Source organism: Rhinopithecus bieti, unplaced genomic scaffold (assembly GCF_001698545.2).
Source record: "Rhinopithecus bieti isolate Rb0 unplaced genomic scaffold, ASM169854v2 scaffold_17882, whole genome shotgun sequence".
Lineage (NCBI taxonomy): Eukaryota > Metazoa > Chordata > Mammalia > Primates > Cercopithecidae > Rhinopithecus > Rhinopithecus bieti.
In genome coordinates this window covers 1,532,062-1,557,331 of record NW_016809462.1, presented here as the reverse complement: position 1 = coordinate 1,557,331, position 25,270 = coordinate 1,532,062, and the positions used below count along the sequence as shown (strand labels likewise).

Sequence of the window (25,270 nt, the reverse complement as noted above, 5' to 3'; positions counted from 1 at the left end):
AATGTTTCTTCTTGCCAATATGCTATAGGGCAAACTGGTAACTTTTCCCATTCATAGTATTTCCATCTCTTATTTTTATTTTCTACTGCATTAGTCAGAACTTATAGAATTCAAGTCTACCTTCTCTGCAAGCTACCAGCCATTAGAGAAGAAACCATTAAACCGAGGCTATTTCCAGCACTTATACCTTAAAAATCATCCACCTCAAATAGGTCCTCAATGATGTCCACTGACACAATACCCTCACTTTTCTCCTGTCTCCTCTCCTCCTCCTCAGGCCCTCTTTTCATCCTTCCTAACTGATCCCATCTAACCCATGGCATTTCATCCTTCCTAATTAATCTCATCTAATCCACAGCAATATGTAAGTGTCCTATCAAACGCACTTACAGCACTTAACTTTCCTTTTCCTATTAAGTGGGGGCCTTTGTTAATGACTGTATCACCCATACCAGTACAATACCCGGGACACACAAAGACACCATGTTTTTAATTAGCACGTTGATTGTATAAGGATATTCAGTAACAATGATAAGCAATGGGGCCACCTTGCCTTTTTTCAAATTTGTATGGGAAAGGCCTGCAGGTTTCAACACCACACTTGACTCTCTGGGGTGGTATCCATCAGGTTCATCATGAGCTAGCATTCTTCATCATGTTAAAGACGTCTGCTAATATTTCTAGTTTACTAGTTTTTATGCACAAATGGATGTTGGTTTTACTTTAAATACCTAAAAGGCAAGTACTGAGATAACCCTACAGATTTTGACACAAAGAATACAGATTTTCTAATATTAACTTTTCTATCCATGCAGTCTTGGAATAAACTCTATCAGTTATTTTAACCACTGAAAACATTTGCTAATATCCTAATTAGTGATTTTATATCCATATTTGTAAGAGAGATTGCTGTGTCATTTTTGTGACATTTTTTTCCCTTGGTTAGGTCTCGCCGTCTGGTTTTTCCTGCTACCACAGAATGATCTGAGCTCTCCTTCCATCTTTTTTTAAGTGTTCAAGACCACTTGAAAACTTTTTTTAGAGGTGGTGCAAAGTAAGCTTTTTCCATTTTTTTCCAGTTATCGAACTATTAAAGTTTTCTGCTTCTTGTGTGAAATTATTTTTGTTTTCTTAGAAATCGACCCATCACATTTAAGTTAATTTTATACTGTTTTAAATTTTAAACTTCTTTTCATTCCTGTAATAATATACTTTCTCAAACCTAATATTATGTAGATTTTTCTTTTCTTGATTTCCCACTTTAAAAATTGTATTTGCATTTACTTACAATATAGTTATATCACTATAGTTCTGTTTCCATTTCATTAATTTATCTTTAAATCCCTATTTCTGCTTTTCTTAAGTTCCACCAATTTCTATAGCCAAGTGCTCAGATAATAATTATATACACAGTTACGATTTATTTGGCACTTACTTCAGGCCCAGTTCTAAGTGTTTGACATGCATTATCTCAATGACCCCTTATCACTCAAGAAGGTACATACAATGGTCCTTATTTTACAAACGAAGAAACTGATAACTGTGCCCAGTAATAAAGTTGGGAAAGCTAAAAACTGACCCCGAATCTGTCAGATTCTAGAGTGCTGTTGTTCATTACCATTATATTAATGTAAGACCAAAAATTTTACTTTGGGATACAGAATTGATTACACCCTTTAAGATGTGGGTGATAGCAATCTCAATGTCATTTTCTAATGAAAATATGACTGCAGTTTTGCTCTATTTTTCTGAAACATGTAAATTAAAGAGCATAATTATGAATTTCCAAGGTTTTCTAAAATTACGAATGTCTACTTTTATAGCACTGTGGTCAGAAAAGTGGTCTGTATAATTTCTAATTTTGGAAATTTATCAAGATTTTCCCTGGGCGTAATCAATGCATCTTGAAAGTAAAGTCTTTTAAATTAAAGGCTGTTTAGCTTTTCACAGGTCACCTTGGACAGACTCTGAGGCCATTATGAAGACTTGGCTGCTGCTCTGTACAAGCACAAAATTTGAATTCAAGGAGATAATCCTATGACTTCTTTCAGTGTCAACTCCTTGCTTACCTTCCAGATCTCTTATACTCTTTTTTGTAGGACCTTTCCAGAGATGGTGATCTTCGGTTGTCTCGATGCCTGTGTCTCTCCCGTTCTCGCTCTCTTAAAGGAATTAATACACAGAGCTGTTTTCAACAGAAAGACTCAAAAACACCATCTCTTTTCACTGAATTCATCTTCTAGATAAATGGACCACATCTATGAATTTTCAGGCACTATTCACTAGGGGTCATTTTATGCCTTCTTAATTTATTAGAGGATAAAGGAGCTTTTCACTTTACAGAAGTTAACTAACTTGGACAATTTTTGCAGTTTTCTTTAAAGAAAGCAGTCATACGTGATGCTATGCAATAATGGGAATCTTATCCTAATCTTCCCTTAAGACCTTGCAATCAGTCAATCCTTGGTTCTTTAACCTAGAGGGAAAACTCTAAAGAACTCCATATCCTATTGATTTCTAGAAAATGCTCTATCTCACCCATCAAATAAATATAAATTATAAAACTTTTATAGTGAAAATTAGGACAAGATTCTTTAATGAAAGAGCTCTTAATGCTTATGGCTTATAGGCTTGAGTTGTAGTTCCAGCTATCACTAACCTGCCATGAGGCCATGACTAAGTCACTTGAATGCTATTTTCATCTGGAAAAAAACTAAATGGAGATTTTGGGCTTACTTAATGTAAAAAAAATAGATGAGGAATTTTTAAAACCTTCCAATGTAAAACTGGGGTTTAATAATATTAATAGCTTTTGAGCCTATGTAACAATGAGGATCTAGAAGAGAAATCTGAACTCTAGTGTGACTGAATCAGAACTACAAGTCTAAAGGAAGTAACCTTTCAATCTTAGAATAGGAAAAATAAAATGCTAGATTAACCTGATTCCAGAAAGAAGACCATAAAAATGTTTGAACTCAAAAATATTCCCCAACCTATCGCCAAACAGAAATGTCGATACATTGAAAATAGAACTTACAAAACTGACAGAGATCGGTGAGTGCTTAAGCATTAAAATAGAAATTGTTTTCAACGTAAAGATTCCCCTGTTCTAAAGGAAGACTCCTCTGAATAATGTTTCTGATATATACACAATCCTCAGATATACATCAGCTAACCCAAATAAAGCAGTCAGAGATTCGGATTCTACATTCTTCATCTCATACATTTCTAAAATCACAGTTTACATTTGGGCAGTAAATTTTAGTTATTGTATAGAAATTAGTGAACCATGCCACATGTCAAAGATAATGTAATTTGTACTGGCACGGCTGTTGAAAAGAATAATTGCCTACATTTCTAAATAAAAATTCTAATTAGAGAATATTTCTAATTTTTGTTTTTTAACATATAGCCAATAGAATTTTGCATTTACGAATAACACTTCTAATGATGATTGGTACCTCTGAGTGGGTAGGACTTGAAAAGACCAATTTGGATATAAATAACATTAGTAACACTATCAAGACAAATTCATTTAAAGCAAGGAAAGCTATGTTTGTGTTACTTTTCCCAAGATTCTTCCTTGTTTGCAAACATTAAGATATCCCTTAGGTACATTAGGCTAGTTCTCCAATAGCTACACATTTACTGTTCCAAGGACAGCGGTGAGAATTCCTGCGTGGTAGTGCTCCCTAGCTAGGTGAAGCCCAGGGCACACTTCCTTACCACTCTGCTCAACAGTGTACTTGGTGCACTACATTTGCCTGCAGCGATTTCTTTTCTTATCCCCTAGAGTAACTTTAATTTTTCATGACAACAAATATATATATCTACTTCTTCACAGACCTTTACTAAACACAGTCCACCCTAAGACAATCTTGCAATTGTTATTCAATCACATTTTGGAGGCAGAGAAAAATAGGGAAGACAGAATTTGTAAAAGGATAGATTCACTTACCCCAAGAAGCAGGGGAGGAGCAGCCAGAGAACAGACTATAGAATTTGCATAAACTTAACACAATCCAAATTTATGAAGATTCCGTTTTCCCAATATACTTCTAGAAGTTATACTAGGACTTCATGTGCTCCATGTTTGTTTCACAGAAGCATGTCATATAAGACAAATGACTGATATTCCACCTAATTAATATCCCAAAGGGAGCCAATTCTAATGTAGCTATGCCACTAGGCAGCTCCAAAACAAATGCCCCAAGCACATTATAAAACAACTCGAATATAAATAAAGACCATTTTAGAAAGATATAGATCCTCATAGTAAAGGAGTGTGGTTTAGAATAAATCAGGTTAGAAGTAATTCTTACGACACTTGATTTTACTGAGATCCTCAATTCATAGGACATCCGAGTTTCTTCAAACAAATACATAACTCAAAGTTGAAGCCTTGATGGAAAAATTTAGGATTTATAGCAGAGCCCTGACAACTCCTCTAATTACAGCATCTCAAAACGGAGGGGGAAATACAACACTATCTAGAACGCTTGCTGCAAAATGTTTTCCCAGAAACGGAATTATTAACAATTACTTTGGAGTCTGAAGAGAACTATTTACAAACTATTTACCTATTACTCTTTCCAGTTTACATTTGCACTACAAAACTATCATAGAAATGATAGTAACATTAACTATCACATGCCAGCCAGGAGTGGTGGCTCACGACTATAATCCCAGCACTTTAAGAGGAAAAGGCAGGCGGATCACTTGAGGTCAGAAGTTCGAGACCAGCCTGACCAACATGGTGAAACCCAGCCTCTACTAAAAATACAAAAATTAGCCGGGCATGGTGGCAGTGCCTATAATCCCAGCTACTCGGGAGGCTGAGGCAGGAGAACCGCTTGAACCTGGGAGGCAGAGGTTGCAGTGAGCTGAGATTGCGCCATCGCACTCCAGCCTAGGAGACAAGAGCAAGACTTTGTCTCCAAAAAAAAAAAAAAAACTATCACATGCCTATGCCTCTGCCAACTAGTACATCACAGAATATTGACCAGAAACAGTAGTTCATGCTGAAAAGATTTTTAAAGTCTACCAACTCTCACTCAGCTTTGGCCCACCAGAAATCAGTCATCCCTACAAGAAACACATTCCCTTCTACCTTCTACCAGGCCACCAGGGAGAGGCAACAAAGCATTTTCCTTCTGAACCTTCTGAGCACTAATCCCTCTCTTCAAGGCAGAGAATGACCACTATCATTTAATTGACTGGCAAAATGTTTAGTCAGAGCCAAATTGATACAGTCATGAGAAAAGTATGGAAACAGATGTGAATTGTTGCTCTTGTTTGGCAGAGCAACAAGAGCCAAGACCAGCTCTCTGCAAACCCATAGTGAAGTAACTTGGTCTGGGGAGGTCAAACACTTTCAGCACAAAAGTTCCACAAGACAATGAAGGTAAGTACACTACTGGGGAAAGAAAGAGAAGCACCATTATTAGCTTGACAACAGAAGACCTCAAATCTTCATCAACGTAAGAGTTCACTGAGGCATAAATAAACATTAGCACAATTGATATGTGTCTTTTCTTTTTCCATATAAACCAATGGTTCTTAGGCTTTTGGGGTAACAGACTCACACCCTCCTCTTTGAGAATCTGATGTAAGCTTCCTTATAGAAAAACACACACACAAAAGTTGCATGTAACTTCAGAGTATTTCTGTAAGCCCAGCTAGAATCTCAGTTTTAGAAATGCCTCCTTGAAACCTTATTTCTCTCATATTTATACATATTTGGTCTTTTGAAAAAAGAAATGTAATATAGAATGAGACAGTATTTTTTAACTACAACTTTCTTCAGTAAGAATCCATTTCAATGCAACAAAAAGATTAAAAGCAATTTTGGGTCAGGTATGGCAGCTCACACCTATAATCCCAACACTTTAGGAGGCCAAGGTGAGTGGATCACTTGAGTTCAGGAGCTCAAGACCAGCCTGGCCAACATCGTAAAACCCTGTCTCTGCTAATATAAAAATTAGGCCAGGCACGGTGGCTCACACCTGTAATCCCAGCACTTTGGGAGGCTGAGGGGGGGCTGATCACCTGAGGTGAGGAGTTCAAGACCAGCCTGGCCAACATGGCAAAACCCCGTCTCTACTAAAATAGAAAATTAGCTGGGCGTGGTGGTACATGCCTGTAATCCCAGCTACTCAGGAGGCTGAGGCAGGAGAATCACCTGAACCCAGAGGCAGAGGTTGCAGTGAGCGGAGATAGCGCCACTGCACTCTAGCCTAGGTGACAGAGTGAGACTCCGTCCCAAAAAAAAAAAAATTAGCAGGGTGTGGTCATGTGTACCTGTAATCCTATCTACTTGGGAGGCTGAGGTGAGAGAATCACTTGAACCAAGGAAACGGAGGTTGCAGTGAGCTGAGACTCGCCATTGCACTCCTGCCTGGGCAACATAGTGAGACTCCACCATAAAAAAAAAAAGAAAGAAAAACACTAACTTTCATAATGTGTAAATAATCTTACTTCGTTTTACAAAGAAACCAACCAAGAAGGCAACAATGTACAATAAATTTCCATTTATCCTAAAAATCAGAAAGTCCTGCCTGTTAACTAATTTGATTCTTTATTAACATGCAAATCGCCAGTTCCAAAAACACTCAAATGCTATAACCTGATACGATGATCACACTGAACATAATTTAATCTATGCTAACACAAAAAATACAAGGTCTTTCAACTCATGGGATCATCATTAAAATGTCAACTGTATTATGCAGAGTGAAAGTCTTATATTAACTGAAATGAATCTACACTGATATATTTGGAATGCTTTTCAAAAGCAATTTTTTCTGACATCAACTTATTTACTTGTCAGTTGTCTCTTCCTCTTGAAAACAGAGTCCAAAATATGCTTCCTTTCCTTATACAAATCAAAATGCACTACTGGACCCTTTTGGTTTGGTTGCCATAAATGGAGAATGACTGTACCTGGGCCTCGGCAGTTCATTAAAGAACTACGCACAAGTGGTTTACCTGCTCCGCTCGTAGCTGCGGTGGCGAGATGGTGTTCTCCCTCGGTCATAATCAATTCTGTACCGGCTGTCTTGTCTTCTCCTGTCAGGACTGCGGCCTCGCTCCCGCCGATCCAGGGACCGATGCCTCTCACCTCGCCCATGACTGTGATCTCGGTGCCTGTGATCATCATAGTGTTTCAGCCTTTCCGGGGACCTTCTCTCACTGGGAGCCTTTGGGAGTGGGTATGGAGGGAGATGTCTGAAATGAGGACTACTGCTGTTATTAGCACTGGGCAAGAAAGAACTAGGGTTGTTCTGGAAACTATTAAAACTGGGAGGTGGGAAGTTGTGGTGAGAATAGCCTGGAGGGTACTGATAATTAACCTGCTGCGGCATGACTGGAGGGGGCGGGGGATGAGGCATGGAGGGAGGGGGCATCATGAAGGGGAAAGTGCCTTGTCCAGGAGGTGCCCCAGGGACTGGGGGGTTATTAGGACAAGGCATTGGTGGTGGCATGGGAGGAAAACAAGGAGGAACTGGGAAGGGGTGCCTCATCTGGTGGTTGGGGAAAGGAGGCCTGATTGGGCAGGGGGGAGGAGGGCCTTGCGCTGATGGAGGCATGGGTGGGGGGAAGGGTACAAAGTCTGGTCGTGGAGGGAGAAAATTAGGGGCTGGAGAGTTTGAGAAAGTGGTGGAAGGGACACTTGGAGGTTCATATTGATATTGCACAGGAGGCTGCTGAGGGTGAAGCAGTCTTAGATTTTGGGGCCTAAAGGATGGTGCTGAGGGTCTGGCTCCATGTCCTCCTCGTCCTCGGGGACACCCTCGTCCCGGGTGGAATGACATTCTGTGACTTCATGGCATAAAAGAAAAAGGGAAAAGTTTTTTTTAAAAATAATCCTCACTATGTAAACAGAGTTTCATAAATGCCTGACCATCTTGATGAGCAACTCAAAGACCCCCTAGTCAAGCCACTGGAATATACCACCCATTTAATACTGGGTTCCTGCTAATATCTGAAACCCTCATGCTCAATAAACTCCTCTTCCCCTTTCTTGGCCACCCAGCCCACTGCCATGTTTAGTCCCTGGACCGACCATTCCTTAAAGCTGCTCCACTTCCAAAATGACCAATTCAACATCCCATTGTTCACCATTTGCTATTATGCCTTTGCTCAAGTTCCCCTCTGATCTTGACCTCACAAGAACAAGGGGGCTTGCCTCCCCAGACCCCACTCCCATCTCCAAATGCATATTTGGGATTACCACCCTCCCTCTGCAATCCTCCACCTCTCCCTGCTACCAGACCCTTCACATCAGCATTTGAAAGTGCTCGGGTCTATTCCAGCATAAAGTACTTTCGTTGGCCTCCAGCTCTCTCTTGCCTTTGCCCGTTCTTTGCCCTCCCATTCACAGTCAAATGACCTGAAAAAGTTGCTACAGACTGAATGTTTGTGTCCACCCCGAAATCAATGCTGATGAAACCCTAATGCTGATGTGATGCTATATGGAAGTGGCGACTCTGAGAGGTAATTATGATGGGATTAGTACCCTTATAAAGAGAGGAAGAAAAAAGAAACCCCCGCCACCCACCCCTTGCCAGGTGAAACTACAACAAGAAGGCAGCCACCTACAAGGCCAGAGGAGGGCATGCATCAGAAACCTGGCTGTGCTGGTACCCTGATCTCAGACTGCCAGCCTCCAGAACTGTGAGAAATAAATGTTTACAGTTTAAGTTACCCAGTCTATAACATTTAGTCATGGCAGCCCAAGCTAAGACAAAACTGTATATACTTCCAACTCACTCTAATCCAACTTCAGCTTCCACCAGCACTCCAATAAGTGACATGATCAGTGCCCACCTTATCTTGAAAACCAAAGGTCATTTTCAATCACCTTGCTTGATCTCAGTGTAGCAATCAGCCCAGATACCTCCCCGCTTGCCTCCCTAGCCCCCACCCCCATGGATGCGTTTCTTGGCTTCCTGACATGACGCCTTCACTGTGGCCTTCCTACTCCTCAGGCTGTTCCTCCTGGCAGTCTCCCATACCAGCTTCTTCTCTGCTAGCGGGACTTTAACCGTCTGGTATTCTTCAGGGGTCTAGCCCAGGCACTCTGCTCACTCTCTCTTCCAAAGTGACGCTACCCACCTGCACTGCTTCAATTAACACTAATCTGTCAGTAACTCCCAAGTTACACCTTTGGCCCACAACTTCTGAGTTCCAGACCCACCCTGCCAATTGCCAACCCCATCTCTCTCCTTGAGTGTCTCACTGACTCTGCAAATTCAACATACCATATGCTAAAAGGAATTGATGACTTTCCTCTCCAAGACAAATATTTGCTCTTTTCCTAGTATTTCCTATCTCAATAAACGACACCATTAATGGTCCTTAAGACACATACCAGGGAATCATCTGACTTGTCCTCCCTCACCCCCCATCCTTAGCTAAAAATTTACTTTAAAATTGCTGTCACTTATACGGCAACTATCCCTTAATAAAAAAATAAACAAAAAAATCCTATTGTTTCTGCTTCATAAATATTTCCTGAATTCAACTACTTCACACCATCACCTCTTGCATGGCTATTACAATAATATCCTTGTTGGCCTTTCTATAACCACTGTCACTGACCCCAGGGCTTCGTTAGGTTCCTTGCTCTCACAACCCTCTGTGCTGCTTCTTGGCAGGTCCTACAGTAACTACAATCCACCTACTAAGGACCTAATTCCACCTTTTCTTTTTTTTTTTTTTTTTTTTTTTTGAGATGGAGTCTTGCTCTGTGGCCCAGGCTGGAGTGCAGTGGCACGATCTCCACTCACTGCAAGCTCCGTCCCCCAGGTTCATGCCATTCTCCTGCCTCAGCCTCCCAAATACAGGCCCCTGCCACAATGCCCGGCTAATTTTTTTGTATTTTTAGTAGAGACGGGATTTCACAGGGTTCGCCAGGACGGTCTCCATCTCCTAACCCCACGATCCACCCACCTCGGCCTCCCAAAGTGCTGGGATTACAGGCGTGAGCCACCACGCCCGGCCCTAATTCCACCTTTAATGTCTGCCTGCACCTCAGAACTGCAAGCGCTATCAGGGTAGTGCTCTGGGATGTCTATTAACTGTTCTGGTCTGACTTCCTAGCCCTGTGCATGGCCTTCTGTTATATTGTGCCCACTGCTGAAAGAACGAGCACATTATCCCCTCTCCCCATGTATCTAAATCCTTTTCACCCTCTATAGCTCAGCACCAATGTTTGCTCCTCTCTCGGTTCTCCCAAACTACTGACATTCCCATCACAGCACTCACCATGTGTTGCCCTGCATCATGATGTACTGCCTGGGTATGTCACATCTTCCGCAGAGAATATAAGCTCTAAAAAACAGAAAGAATAAAACAGACATAAATATGTTTCCCAAATTGCCAATGATACAAAATATTTCTGCAATTACCATAACACTGATTTTGCAGTTTCCAATATACTTAGCCTACTAACAAAATTAAAAGTATGTTGAACTGTATTAAAGTTTCCAACTAAATTTTTAATGTCCTTAAATTTTAAAATGTCATCATTACCAGTTTTGCCAACTCAAAACTATCAGCAGCTAAAAAGACTTATATCATAGGCATAGATCATCTCTAATTTGTTAAAAGACTTGGGAAAAAAATCATTTCTCCTCTCCCCCTTCATATTCTCGCTTCCTTCATGGTAAAAACATGTAGGCACAGGCCGGGCGTGGTGGCTCACTCTTGTAATCCCAGCACTATGGGAAGCCGAGACGGGCAGATCACAAGGGCAGGAGATCAAGACCATCCTGGCTAAGACGGTGAAATCCCGTCTCTACTAAAAATACAAAAAATTAGCCAGGTGTGGTGGTGGGCACCTGTAGTCCCAGCTACTCGGGAGGCTGAGGCAGGAGAATGGCAAGAACCTGGGAGGCAGAGCTTCACACTCCAGCCTGGGCGACAGAGAGAGGTTCCGTCTAAAAAAAAAAAAAAAAAAAAAACATGTAGGAATAGACCAAACACAAAAATCACAGTGCGACCAGCATTCAAATTCAAACATAACCATAATCTTGTTAACACAACAGTTACGATTCTTGATTTTCATTCTCAGTTCCTCCCACAGAAAAATACTGTAAACGTGAATGATTTTCCAAATACTTGAACTTCAGCAAAACATTTAAAAAAAAACTCAATAAATATTGAGTACAAAAAGCTTTAACATAGAAACATTTTCCTAAAGTCTTTCTAACTAAAAGTCTCACCAACAGAACTTAACTATGTAGACTTTCAAATGGCTCATGAAAATAATTTTGGATTATCTTAGCAATCAGTGTGCTTAATAAATAATAGGCACCAAATAACATCTTTTTTTTTTTTTTTTTTTTTTTTAGAGACAGAGTCTCACTCTGTCCCTAGGCTGCAGTGCAGTGGTGCAATCATAGTTCACTGCTGTCTCTTACTCCTGGGCTGAAGCAATCCTCCCATCTCAGCCTCTGAAACAGCTGTAACTACAGGCATGAATCACTGTGCCTGACTCCTGACTATTATTATCCAGTCCAGTACCCTCATGATAAACCTGGGGCCCAGACAGGTGCTCCTGAGGCTACTTACTGCCAACAGAATCAAGTTCAAACTCTGTGCTTGGCATTTAAGGCCCTACAGACTCTGCACCCAGGCTTGTTCTCCAGTACCTTCCCTAGAAAGACCCTACTACCCCGTGTTTTCCCAACGGATTACCATTCGAGTACAAAGAACCAGCTAGTTCTTTCCTCACGTTCTACTTTTAAAATCTCTCGCCCTAGGCAGAGGTTGCAGAGAGTTCAGATCGCACCATTGCACTCCAGCCTGGGCAACAAGAGCGAAACTCCATCTCAAAAAAAGAATCTCCCAACATAAGAATCTGCCCAGTGATTTTTCTATCCATCCACCAATCTTAAATGCCACCTCCTCTATGAAGCCCTTCCTGATTCCTTTAGGTAATCCCATTCCCTCTAGACTTAGTCTATACTTAATTCTTCTACAGCACTTACCAGAGGCTGCCTCACATCATAGTGAAGTATGTGCATGTCTAACTCCTCCACTAGATTATCAGCTCCTTGATGATATGGGTTGATTCACAGTCATCTCTGTATCCTTCACATCCCCGGGAAAAGGAACCTACACACAGTTGGTGGTCAATACATGTTTACTGTCTCACCAATAGTATATGTTTCCATGTTGCTACTGTACATTTCCCTTCCATGTATCTCTGCAACAGAAAGCAGACCTTTTCACTGATTCGTGCAATATTTAATGAGCCATATATGGGAAGTACTGTCCCCGGCCTTGTAGACTCAGAGATAAGTAAGACACACAGCCTGTAGGATTCAAGGAACTCAGAACCCACATACAAGTAAGTATTTTAAAAATACTTGAAAAATAATGCAATAAACACACAAAAAAGAGGTATGTTCAGGGCTTAGGGGAACACAAAGGTGTGTGCTGCACCTAGAGGTGGGCAAAAGTCAGGGTCATGAACACTCTTGCACAGTGTGAAACTGCCAGATCCTCATGGATGTTTCTGTAGTTAGAAAATCTAAAAATACTAATCATGAAATTGACCTATTGAAGGCATAGTCCGGCTGTGTTGTGGATGCAGACTTTAATTCAAAAGTCAAGGAATTCGGCCGGGCGCGGTGGCTCAAGCCTGTAATCCCAGCACTTTGGGAGGCCGAGACGGGCGGATCACGAGGTCAGGAGATCGAGACCATCCTGGCTAACACGGTGAAACCCCGTCTCTACTAAAAAAAATACAAAAAACTAGCCGGGCGAGGTGGCGGGCGCCTGTAGTCCCAGCTACTCGGGAGGCTGAGGCAGGAGAATGGCGTAAACCCGGGAGGCGGAGCTTGCAGTGAGCTGAGATCCGGCCACTGTTCTCCAGCCTGGGCGACAGAGCGAGACTCCGTCTCAAAAAAAAAAAAAAAAAAAAAAGTCAAGGAATTCACTGCAACTGGAAAAGTAACTCTTTTCTCCGTCTATCTCTTCTCGGTTGCGGTTTGGAAGCAGAGACACTGAGGGAGCTGCCTTGAATAGTTAACACAGCCAGGAACGTCAGTGCATGTAAAAAGAATTGTAAAGTGTGACTACATTTTTACTGAGAACTCCCTCTTTCCCCAGGTGGATCTGCAGGGCGGTCACCTTCATCCTGATCCGTAACTGCATATTTACTATTTGCATCTCCCGCCAGACGCTGCGCCCCACGAGGCAGGCGCTGAGCTCAGGATCTCGCTCCCCTCCGAGAGCCGGACGGCCCAAGGCCTGGACCATAGTGTGTGCTCCACAAATGAAGGAAAGATCTCCTTTTTCACTTCCACCTACTTGCGGGATCCAGGCCTAGGGTCGCTGTTTTGCCCTTAGCTGCAGATCTGAAGTGGGGCTGCCCGACCCCAATTCCCGGACGCCTTTCACCCCAGCCCCGGAGACTCCAGCCCCGTTTAAATCCTGACACTCGGAAACTCTCTTCTAACACTTGCAAGGTACCCCTTTTACCTATAAAAGACTCTCGGGCCGCGAGGTCGCCGTCAGAGAAAAGCCAGGCTACTACTGCAGGTACCAAGACAGTGGCGCCTCGCCTCCGGAACAGGAAACCAAGGGAATTAAAAAGCAAACCTGAGACAGCTGGGCCAAGGGAGGGAAAACGCTTCAGCCCACCACAGGGCCTTGGACGCGGTGATTGGCGAGTCAACGAAAGCGATGGACGTCTAGACCAATCGTCAGCAAAGGACCCTTTGGAGCCCGCCCCCTCCTTCTACATCCTCCAATCCAAAAACACAACCGGGTGAGGGAGCGCTTCCGCCCGGAGAGGGCAGGCCGGGTTGAGCCGGCTTTCCCGGGTCTTGTCCAGCTGCCGCCGCTTTGCTGCAAAGCTGACCGGTGCAAAAACATGAGTGACTCCGCGGGAGGGCGCGCTGGTCTTCGGCGTTACCCCAAGCTCCCAGTGTGGGTGGTGGAGGATCATCAAGAGGTGAGTGGACGGCGGCCGGGCTCTGGGGCAGAATCAGCGGAAACCGTGACGCTCAGAGGACCAAGCAGACGGCGCAACCTTAGCATCGGAGGCCAGAGAGTCTGGCCTCCCGATTCAGTTAAACTGCCCGATTCCGTTGCTGTGGGGAGGACCCCAAAACAGCTAACTAGGAAGAATGAGAACTAACATTTATGGGAGCTTCCTACGAGTCGAGGCAACTTATTCACCTCGGTTTGCCCCCAAATCCCGGGACCAAACAACTGGTGGTGGCGTCGGGATTCAAACCTGGACAGGCTGGCTGCAGAGCCCTGTGACCGTAACCTGCAATTGACTCTGGCTTCCAAGTGTCTCCTGGGATCGCCACCACAGCCCTGCTGTTTAGATGGGAGGCCTTATGTGGACTCTTATGTGAAATGGGGACAGTAATCGTAGGACTCACAGGGCTGTTAGGAGTATTATTGTGTGCATATTGTGTTTAAAACTCTTTTTTTTTTTTTTTTCTTTTCTTTTTTGAGACAGAGTGTCTCTCTGTTGCCCAGACTGGAGTGCAGTGGCGCGATTTCGGCTCACTGCAACCTCCGCCTCCTGGGGTCGGGCGATTCTCCTGCCTCAGCCTCCTGAGTGCCTGTGAGGGATCACAGGCACACATCACCGTGCCCAGCTAATTTTTGTATTTTGAGTAGAGACGGGGCTTCGCCATATTAGCCAGGATGGTCTGAACGTCTGACCTCACGTGATTGGCCCCCGTCGGCCTCCCAAAGTGCTGGGATTACAGGCGTGAGCTGCTACACACGGCCCATATTGTGTAAAAAATATATATTTTAACACGGTGCCCCGCATAGATAAACACTAAAAGGGGTTTCCATGTTTATGGCCGTGCTGATTTACAGTAGCTAAATTGGTGTCTTAATCTAGACTTATCCAAGTCAACAAAGGAGGCCCATGGATCTAATAAATTTGTTTTAAAGTAGCATCAGTAGGCTTGGGATGGGAGGCGGTTCTATGGATGTTAAAACATAAAAGGGATTTACTGATACTGACAGTTAATAGGAGAGGAAGATAGGTTTCTCAGGACCTGGATATAGTGTCTATGACCTTGAGATAATGAGAAAGCCTAGGTTAGACGGTGCTTTCAAATTAGGTATTAAACCTAGAATTAGAGAAGATGTAAGAGGAGAAATGGCCTTTATGGACCACCTAGCCCAACCCCACCATTCTAAGGGTACCAGAAAGACCCTAACCAGTCTGGACAGCAGAGCGAAATCCCATCACTACAAAAATAGAAGTGAAAAAATTAGCTGGGCGTAGTGGTGCATGCCTGTAATCCCAGCTACTCAGGAGACTGAGGTGGGAGGTTCGCGTGAGCCCAGGAGCCCAAGGCTGCAGTGAGCCATGATCACACCACTGCTCTCCAGGCTGGGTGACTGAGCAAGACCCTATCCCTTTTTAAAGGAAAAAAAAAATGCTTTGAGACCTAGAATACCTTGAACACCTAGTTAATGTTAGGACAGGCATTAAGCGGTAGTTTGTTCCTGAGCCCCAGTCCTGGTCTGTTTCCCCACATGACCTGTTGAGTTCTAGGTGGCAGCAGGAAGGCAGCTAGAGGTGCAGGTTGAAAGTTCTGAGGACAAAGTAATGCTCGAGATTATCGTCATCTGCACCATCTACAATAAATTTTATCTTTTTCCACTTTTCAGCAACATAGTATGCTTTCAATTATGTGCATTACTTAGCATTTTAGCATTTTTCAGTCTGCAGTTGAGTGTGTGCTCATGGTTTCAGTGTTAATTCTGATTGTGTGCCTGTGTGTTTTACAGGTTCTACCCTTTATATACCGGGCCATAGGCTCAAAGCATCTTCCTGCCAGTAATATAAGTTTTTTACATTTTGACTCACATCCAGACCTCCTTATTCCTGTGAATATGCCAGCAGACACTGTGTTTGATAAGGAAACACTCTTCGGGTAATATGTGATTTTATTCATGGTCTTTTGTGTTTGAAGTACAATTTGCGGTAGATTATAAGTAATTATAGGAAATAGACTGCTAAACTCAAGGGTTTGGGGGGTTTTTGTTTGTCTTTTTGCCTTTTCATTTTATTAGAACAAGTGTTGACAACTTTCTTAAAGAGCCAGGTTAGTAAATATTTTAGGTTTGCTGGCCGTATGGTCTTTGTTGCAGCTATTTATCTTTGCCTTTGTAGTGTGAAAACAATCACAGGCACTGTGTAAACAAATGACAGTAGCTGTATTCCAATAAAACTTTATTTACAAGCTGGGCATGGTGGATGAGCCTGTAGTCCCAGCTACTCAGGAGGCTGAGGTGGGAAGATCACATGAGGCCAGCAGTTCTAGGCTGTGGTCAAGCCTGTGGATAGCCTCTGCACTCCAGACTGGGCCACACAACCAGACCCCATCTCTTAAAAGAAACAAACCAAAAAAACTTTGTTTACAAAAACAGCCTGGCCAATGTTTAATCCTTTTAATATTTGCCTTTATAGAGACCATTGGATTCTCATGTCTATTTCTGCATTTCTCCATTGCCGTATGTTGTTTTGGTTGAAAAATATGATGAAAATTCAGGCTTTCACAGACATGTAATTGGAAAAGGAAAGAGTATTTTCATAGCCTCTTCAGATAATTGTGAATATTCTTTGATAGTGCACAAAAACTTGAAAAGTAGTAGTTTATTTAAGCTTATTTGAAATGTAGAATTCAGCAATTCAGTATCAAGTGTGAATAACCATAGTTTATTGACCACTCCTTTCAAGATAAATGGTGTTCACCTCAAATTTCAGTCACAACAAGTGCTTTTCCTTGAGACAACTGTTGTGCTTCAAACTATGTAGCAGGAGAGCTTTCTGTGCATCTCTCATTTTGCCACACAGAATATTGTAAAATGTATACTCAAGATGGAAATTTAATAAAATCAAGATGTTCTCAAATGAAACTTTTATATTTATTTATTTATTTATTTATTTTGGCAGTGGTTGGTAACGAGGAATATAGTAACTACTAACAGTTTGGTGCTGCTGCCTTAATTAATGTTGGAACATTAACCCACCAGTGCCTTTGTACCATCTTTGCAAATGTCAATAAATGAAAACAGGAAATAATACCTTAGTATTTTCATGAAAATAGTTTTGTAATAGTGATGTCCCTGAAAAAGTCTCAGGAACCACCCAAGGGACCATACTTTGAGACCTGTGGTCTTAAAATGTTGTGGATGAAATTACACTTGGGGAAAAAAAAAACACCTTAAAAGTTCTAATGTTGTCTATTTCTTTTCCAGAGAATTAAGTATTGAAAATTGGATTATGCCTGCGGTTTATGCTGGCCATTTTTCACATGTAGTATGGTTTCATCCCACATGGGCTCAGCAAATCAGAGAGGGAAAACACCACTTTTTAGTAGGTAAAGACACTTCTACCACAACAATCAGGTAATTTCCTCATATTTGTGAATATGGACGTGATTGAACGTTTCTTATTTTGGATTCCTATAATAACTTCATAAGTCTCTGCACACAAATAGGATCAGATTAAGCCTCAGCTTCTCCAAAGAGTTCTCAAAACATGAAGAACAAACTTTTAAGTCTCTTGATGTTCTTCATGTACCATTTATATTTAGTTGCTGGTCAAATTAGATTTTGAATGTGATCTTTAGCCTCTGCAATTTGGGCTTCATTGCTGATTAACTCCTTAAGCCGTTGAAGTATTTTATAGATTTATATATTCAGTAGTACATTTTACTGTTTCCTTTCAATGTAACTGTTGTCTGCTGAATTTGCTGCGGTGGCTCACCCTGTAATCCCAGCACTTTGGGGGAGCCGAGGTAGGCAGATCACGAGGTCAGGAGATCGAGACCATCCTGGCTAAAATGGTGAAACTCCGTCTCTACTAAAAATACAAAAACAAAATTAGCCAGTCATGATGGCAGGCACCTGTAGTCCCAGCTACTCGGGAGGCTGAGGAGGCAGAATGACGTGAACCTGGGTGGCGGAGCTTGCAGTGAGCTGAGATCGTGCCACTGCACTCCAGCCTGGGCAACAGAGTGAGACTCCATCTCAAAAAAAAAAAACAAAAAAAACAATAATTAGCAGTGAAAGGGCAAAATTATCTCACTTTGATTTTTTTATAAATCCAACTGCTGAATGAGTAGATTTGGGGCTTTAATTTTCTTGATTATAATATAATTAGTTTCAGATAAGTACTTAATCTAAAGTAAATTACCGTATCCTCTGACTTGAGATACATGTGCAACTGTTTTTATTGTATAAGCTATTTAACCAATGTTTTCTGTATCTTGCGATACTATAATACTTTTAGAAATATCAATATGTTCTTGACTTTAAAATTCTCTTGTGATGGGATAAATATTTTAAGCAGTATAGCCATAACGTTCTAGAACCTTAGGGATAATGGAATGAAATGGTAATACATTGAAAATCAGATAGTCTTCCTCACTGAAAATGATACTTTATTTCTTTTTTTTTTTTTTTTTTTTTGAGACGGAGTTTTGCTCTGTCGCCCAGGCTGGAGTGCAGTGGCCGGATCTCAGCTCACTGCAAGCTCCGCCTCCCGGGTTTACGCCATTCTCCTGCCTCAGCCTCCCAAGTAGCTGGGACTACAGGCGCCCGCCACCTCGCCCGGCTAGTTTTTTTTTGTATTTTTTAGTAGAGACGGGGTTTCGCCGTGTTAGCTAGGTTGGTCTCGATCTCCTGACCTCGCGATCCACCCGCCTCGGCCTCCCAAAGTGCTGGGATTACAGGCTTGAGCCACCGCGCCCGGCCAAAAATGATACTTTATTTCTAATTTATTCTTAATGACACAATTAACTTTTGTGGTATATATTCTTATCCACACAAATGGCTTGGTTGTGATATATGAAAATTGTATTTATTTCCGATATAATTCAAAAGAAATAATTAAGACTCAGCATATAAATATTGTACATACTACAGGTATGTGTGAAGTAGTAGTAGGTTTTATTGAGTGCTTCAGTGGGTAGGCCTGATCTAACCTACAAAATCAAATAATTTTCAGCAATCTGACACAGACATTTGAAACTCTGTGTGTGATTAACAATTCTGGAAGATTTTGATTCATGATTTTGGTTAATCCTGCAAGTAAAAATTCATGGAATAGACACATACATGTAGGTGTTCAGTTTGACAAATATTTTTATGCTTGTATGATAGGAACACAGGAAAACTGTTGTTATTAAAAAGAATATTAATTTAGGTTGGGGGATACAGCCTCATCTTAGGGTTGTACAGTTTTAATAAGCTTGGACATTAGTTTACTATGTCATTAATCTATTTTTGGAAAATAGCTTTTACAGTCACCTTTCATATTGAAAATATTATGGTTATATAGAAATTAACAAAGCTCTAAAATATGTCGGGGAGTTTCTATTAAGAGAAATTATTTCCAGATGAAATTTTTCTCTTCAGTGATTTTTTGGATAAAGATTCAGCTGGTATGAGAGAGAACAAAGGAACACTGGCTTAAATAAGAGAGTTTATTCTTGTATTAGAATTCAGTGTACACAGTCCAGGCCTATGTGGCAGCTCTAGAGTTTGGGGAACCCTAGTTCCTTCTATCTTTTTGCACCACCATCTCTAGAATACTTGTCTTTATAGTCCAAGGTGGCTTGCCACCTCTGTGTTCATATGCCAGTGAGCAGGAAACAGGAGGGCAAAGCTCTGTATGCTTTTCTTCCATTCACAACCACTGGCCTGAATTTAATCACATGGCCACACCAGGCTGCAAGGCAGACTGAAATGTAGTCTTTATGTGGGGCAGCTGTGTGTCCAGCTAAGAATTTGAGGAATGCTATTTCTACAGAAGAACAGGAAGTACAAATACTAGAGACTGCTCTCAGTTTTTGTCAAATAGATCCGTTCTTATATTTCTGCCATGCCATAGTGAAATGTCAACTAATTTGCCCATTCTTAAAAATTGTTTTTTCCTCTGATTCAGGGTTACAAGTACAGATCATTACTTCCTGAGTGATGGTCTGTATGTACCTGAAGACCAGCTAGAGAACCAAAAACCTTTACAATTGGATGTAATTATGGTAAAACCTTATAAACTCTGTAACAATCAAGAAGAAAACGATGCAGTGTCTTCTGCTAAGAAACCAAAGCTAGCCCTGGAAGATTCGGAAAACACTGCCTCTACTAACTGTGACTCTTCTTCAGAAGGACTGGAAAAGGACGCAGCAACACAGAGAAGTGACCAGACTTGCCTAGAACCATCATGTTCATGTTCTTCTGAAAATCAGGAATGCCAGACTGCCGCCAGCACTGGGGAGATTCTGGAAATTTTGAAGAAAGGGAAGGCATTTGTTTTAGATATTGACTTGGATTTTTTTTCAGTGAAGAATCCCTTCAAAGAAATGTTCACTCAGGTAAATATTGTATTTTTAACACATAGATCTTGAGAATTGTATGGCTTTTCTCTAGATGAGGAGTCAGCAAACTCTTTCAACCGACAGCTAGCAATTATTTTAGGCTTTGGGGTTCACATTCTCTACTAATACCCTTTTCTGTTGTTTTCTAAACCTGTTAAAGTTGTATATACCATTCTTAACTTGAGGGCCATACAAAAACAGGCTATAGGCTGTGGATTGCCAACTCCTGCTGTAGATAGTATTCATTATTTTGCATTTATTAATTGGGGTAATATATACATGGGTGATGGATAAAAATTAAATCATACAGTACAGGTATATACAGTCAGCCCTCTGTATCCATGGATTTAACCAGCCACAGATAGGAAATATTCAGAAAAAATAAAAAACAACTAGAAATAACAATACAAGAGTAAAAAATAATACAAATAAAAAACAATACAATATAACAACTATTTACATAGGATTTATACTGTATTAGATACCATAAGTAATTTAGAGATGACTTAAAGCATATAAGAGGGTATGCATAGGTTATATGCAAATACTACACTATTATATATCAGGGACTTGAGCATCCACAGATTTTGGTATCCACAGGAGGTCCCCGAACCAATCCCCCACAGATACCAAGGGACAAATGTACATTGAAAAACAGCACACTCTCTTATCCCTATTCCCTCAGTTCTTTGTTTCAGAAACAAATACTGTGATCAGTTTCTTGTGTATCTTTCCAGAGATATTCTATACATGAATCCTGTATAACAGATTATTCCTTAAACAGTGACGTGCCTGATTACTCACCTAAATATTTGTAGTAAATATTTGTAATGAAAGTTTCTAGAAGGTTACATAAGAAATTCAGTGGCAGTTATTCATTTTAGAGTGCTATCAGGAAACCTGGAAACACAGGGATTTTTATAGCTTTTAGACCCTTTGGTACAATAGACTTTTTTAAAAACATATATTACACTCTATTATTTAGTAGCAATTTTTTAAATATCATTAGGAAAGACAGATGTTCATCTTTTGTTTTTTTAAGAGCATGTTCAGGCTGGGTACGGTGGCTCACGCGTATAATCCCAGTACTTTGGGAGGCCAAAGCAGGAGGACCACTTGAGCCAAGGAGTTTGAGAACAGTGTAGGCAATGTAGCAAGACCCCATCTCTATAAAAAAAAAAAAAAAAAAAAAAATTTAATCTAACCAGGCATAGTGGCACGTGCCTGTGGTCCCACTACTTGGGAGGCCAAGATAGGAGAATCACTTAAGCCTGGGAGGTCAAGGCTGCAGTGAGTCGTGATCACACCCCTGCACTCCATCCAGCCTGGGTGACAGAGTGAGACTCCATCTCAAGAAAGAAAAAAAAAAAGAAGCATGTTCAAAAGTTAGGGGAGTTAAGTTCTATTGTTACCTCTACTGTTTATTAGCTATATGATCTTAGGAAAATTACTTAATCTTTCTGACCCATAATAGTCATACCCAACTCAGGATTGTTATAATGAATAAAGCACTGAAGATGTGCTACAACATTGTGCTTAATGAATTTTAGCTCTTGGGTATAACCTCTTTCCGAGAATACTCCTAAATAGGATTACTGGGGCCAGGTGTACCCACCTATATAATGGATCCATGTAGCTGTGCTAAACAAGGGGAAACATTATCCTACAAAGTTTGTATAGCAAACCTCTTTCTCCCCTTAGTGGAGCCTCCTGGCCGAGGTTCTATGTCTTTGATATTCTGCCTCCAGTATTGCCTTTGTACTTCAGAGTTCTCTTCTGTTGTTAGAGAAATGGCTGCAAAGTGGACATGGGGAGTTCTTTGTTGTTGTTATTAAAGATACGTCTATTTCCTGTAAACAGCTGAAGTCTGTTTATATCCTAGGACATGCCATTTATATAGTGGAATATTATTTAAAATATTTTCATGTCGTGACCCATTAGCCACCAAGTATGCTTCCTTAGGTAATTTTTACATAGTATTGTCATGCCCAGCTGGATAGAGTTGCCTTGAAGAAGTAATATTTACAGTAAAATAAATTTTACAATATTTACAATAAAATTATTACAATAAAAATCTAAAGTATACATTTTGCCTCATTCTCCCATACAAACCTTTAAATAATTATCTAAGATGTTCTTGTATCACAAGCAAGGCTGTCTCTTCCTTAAAGCATATCATTAAAAATTTTTAACTTTTTTTCTTCTGGTATGTGGATTTTTTGTTTTGTTTTCCAGGAAGAGTACAAAATCTTACAAGAGCTGTACAAATTTAAGAAACCTGGCACCAACCTAACAGAGGTATCCTCCATTTGTTTCTTTGGGGTTTTATTCATTTATCATATAACTAATAATATCTTGCAAATTACTACAGTGATCTCAAAGACTGATGAAAGTGAGTGAGTGTGTGTGTGTGTGTATGTGTATTGGCAAAGCCCATGGTTAGTCCTTGAAAACTGTGTTTTAACTAATAGAGCCAAGTTTTTTTTGTAATGGAATGTTGCTCGTTTTTTGAAAGAATAACTATATAATCTCAGCTTTTCAATGTATTTAAAGGAAGATTTGGTAGATATTGTTGATACTCGAATTCATCAGTTAGAGGATTTAGAAGCCACTTTTGCTGATTTGTGTGATGGTGATGATGAAGAAACTGTACAGAGATGGGCTTCAAACCCTGGGTAAGACTCTCAAACATTTTTTTCCCCCAACTCTACTAACTTTCGGTCCTAGATATGTTCCTAAATTTGCAAGATACATTGCTTTTAAAAACTTAGTATTCAGCTTCTTGGGATGCTGAGGCAGGAGAGGATCACTTGAGGCCAGGAGTTCCAGACCAGTCTGGGTAATGTAGTAAGACCCTGTCTCTAAAAAAAAGTTTTTTAATTAGCCAGATATGGTGGCACCTACCTGTAGCCACTACAGCCACTGCTCCCAGCTACTTGGGAGGCTGAAGTGGGAGGATTGCTTGAGCCTAGGAGTTTGAGTCTGCAGTGAGCTGTGATCATGCCACTGCACTCTACCCTGGGTGACAGAGACTTGTCTGAAAAAAGAAAGAGAGAGAAAAAAGAATTAGTATTAAATTTCAACACATTTACTAACAACAGTAGACATTATTATTTTCTGTGTACCTTTTTTTTTTTTTCTGAGACAGAGTCTCGCTCTGTCGCCCGGGCTGGAGTGCAGTGGCAGGATCTCAGCTCACTGCAAGCTCTGCCTCCCGGGTTTACACCATTCTCCTGCCTCAGCCTCCCAAGTAGCTGGGACTACAGGCGCCCACCACCTCGCCCAACTAGTTTTTTTGTATTTTTTTAGTAGAGACGGGGTTTCACCATGTTAGCCAGGATGGTCTCGATCTCCTGACCCCGTGATCCGCCCGTCTCAGCCTCCCAAAGTGCTGGGATTACAGGCTTGAGCCACCGCGCCCGGCCTGTGTACCCTTTATCTAATATTTTTCCTTGCCTTATCCCATGTACTCCTTACAACAGCCTTATAGTTTTATTCTTATTATGTCAATTTTATAGATGAAAAAACCAAGGTTAAGGAAATTGCCCAAAGTCACATAGTAAGTGGGCATGTTTTTAGTCTTTGTGCGGTAGCTGCCCCTAAATATGAAATACTGTACGAGGTCTTAAAGAGAATTAAAGATGAGTAGTACATAGACATTCCCTGTTCTAAGTAGAATAAGAAAAAAATACTAACCTAACAACAGAAAAGTAAATTACTTGACAAGTAAATTACAATGCAAAAACTTGGCTGGGTGCAGTGGCTCACACCTGTAATCCCAGCACTTTGGGAGGCTGAGGCGGGCAGATCACGAGGTCAGGAGATCGAGACCATCCTGGCCAACACGGTGAAACCCAGTCTCTACTAAAAATACAAAAAAAAGAAAAAAGTAACTGAGCGTGGTGTCGGGCGCCTGCAGTCCCAGCTACAGGAGAATATAGGAGGCAGGAGAATGGAATGAACCCAGGAGGCGCAGCTTGCAATAAGCCGGGATCACGCCACTGCACTCAGCCTGGGCGACAGAGTGAGACACCATCTCAAAAAAACAAACAAACAACACACACACACAAAAAAAAACCCCAGTGCAAAAACTTACCTTCTTTTAAGGAAAACCCAAATATAAGTGGAAGGGTATTTTCAATCTCTTGACATGAAGGAACAGTATTTGAAGGCTAGATTCTCCATCAGGTCATTTATTTGACTGACTGTTCATATTACCTTGAAAGTATGAAGAGAGTTCTTTTTCAGTAAAAGTCTTTGGTATTGAAGCTGGCGTGAAAGAATATTGACATAAATATTACAGTGATTTTTCTCTAAAATAATTCTTAAATCATGTAATCTCAAACGGCTAGAAAACTAAAATAAAACCATTCAGACAAACTTTTTGTCCCCATGAGCATAGGAAAACCAGAACTAGCTTATTTAAAAAGTAATCTCCCACAAACTGTCATATTATTCTCTCTAGTGTAAACAAAAGAAAATCAGTTGTAAGATAGCAAGATAAAACGGGAAATTAGAATCAATAATACTTTAGGCCAGAACATGAACAACCACTAAGATTTGTCATGTTATGGTTATTAAAAATAATTCAGGCCGGGCGCGGTGGCTCAAGCCTGTAATCCCAGCACTTTGGGAGGCCGAGACGGGCGGATCACGAGGTCAGGAGATCGAGACCATCCTGGCTAACACGGTGAAACCCCGTCTCTACTAAAAGATACAAAAAACTAGCCAGGCGACGTGGCGGGCGCCTGTAGTCCCAGCTACTCGGGAGGCTGAGGCAGGAGAATGGCGTGAACCCGGGAGGCGGAGCTTGCAGTGAGCTGAGATCGGGCCACAGTACTCCAGCCCGGGCGACAGAGCGAGACTCCGCCTCAAAAAAAAAAAAA

At 41.2% G+C, this 25,270-nt stretch overlaps 2 protein-coding genes across 3 annotated transcripts in view; one reads left to right on the top strand and one right to left on the bottom strand.

Annotated features, from left to right (window-relative positions):
* Positions 1-13,632, bottom strand: part of DROSHA (drosha ribonuclease III) — a 140,759-nt gene extending 127,127 nt beyond the window's left edge. The window contains exons 1-5 of the mRNA XM_017889448.1: positions 13,495-13,632; positions 11,997-12,123; positions 10,270-10,335; positions 6,988-7,821; positions 2,070-2,162 (exon numbers count right to left, since the gene is read on the bottom strand). Coding sequence (XP_017744937.1) covers positions 2,070-2,162; positions 6,988-7,821; positions 10,270-10,289 — 947 coding nt within the window. The 5' untranslated portion in view covers positions 10,290-10,335; positions 11,997-12,123; positions 13,495-13,632. The remainder of the gene's footprint in view (positions 1-2,069; positions 2,163-6,987; positions 7,822-10,269; positions 10,336-11,996; positions 12,124-13,494) is intronic.
* A 138-nt stretch (positions 13,633-13,770) lies between these two features.
* Positions 13,771-25,270, top strand: part of CUNH5orf22 (chromosome unknown C5orf22 homolog) — a 26,224-nt gene continuing 14,724 nt past the window's right edge. Inside the window, exons 1-6 of one of the 2 annotated variants that reach the window (XM_017889467.1) lie at positions 13,771-13,969; positions 15,787-15,932; positions 17,260-17,409; positions 19,952-20,381; positions 22,620-22,682; positions 22,938-23,059. In XM_017889467.1, the coding sequence (XP_017744956.1) occupies positions 13,889-13,969; positions 15,787-15,932; positions 17,260-17,409; positions 19,952-20,381; positions 22,620-22,682; positions 22,938-23,059 (992 nt within the window). In that variant the 5' untranslated portion in view covers positions 13,771-13,888. The remainder of the gene's footprint in view (positions 13,970-15,786; positions 15,933-17,259; positions 17,410-19,951; positions 20,382-22,619; positions 22,683-22,937; positions 23,060-25,270) is intronic. The other variant, XM_017889469.1, reaches the window with a different exon arrangement.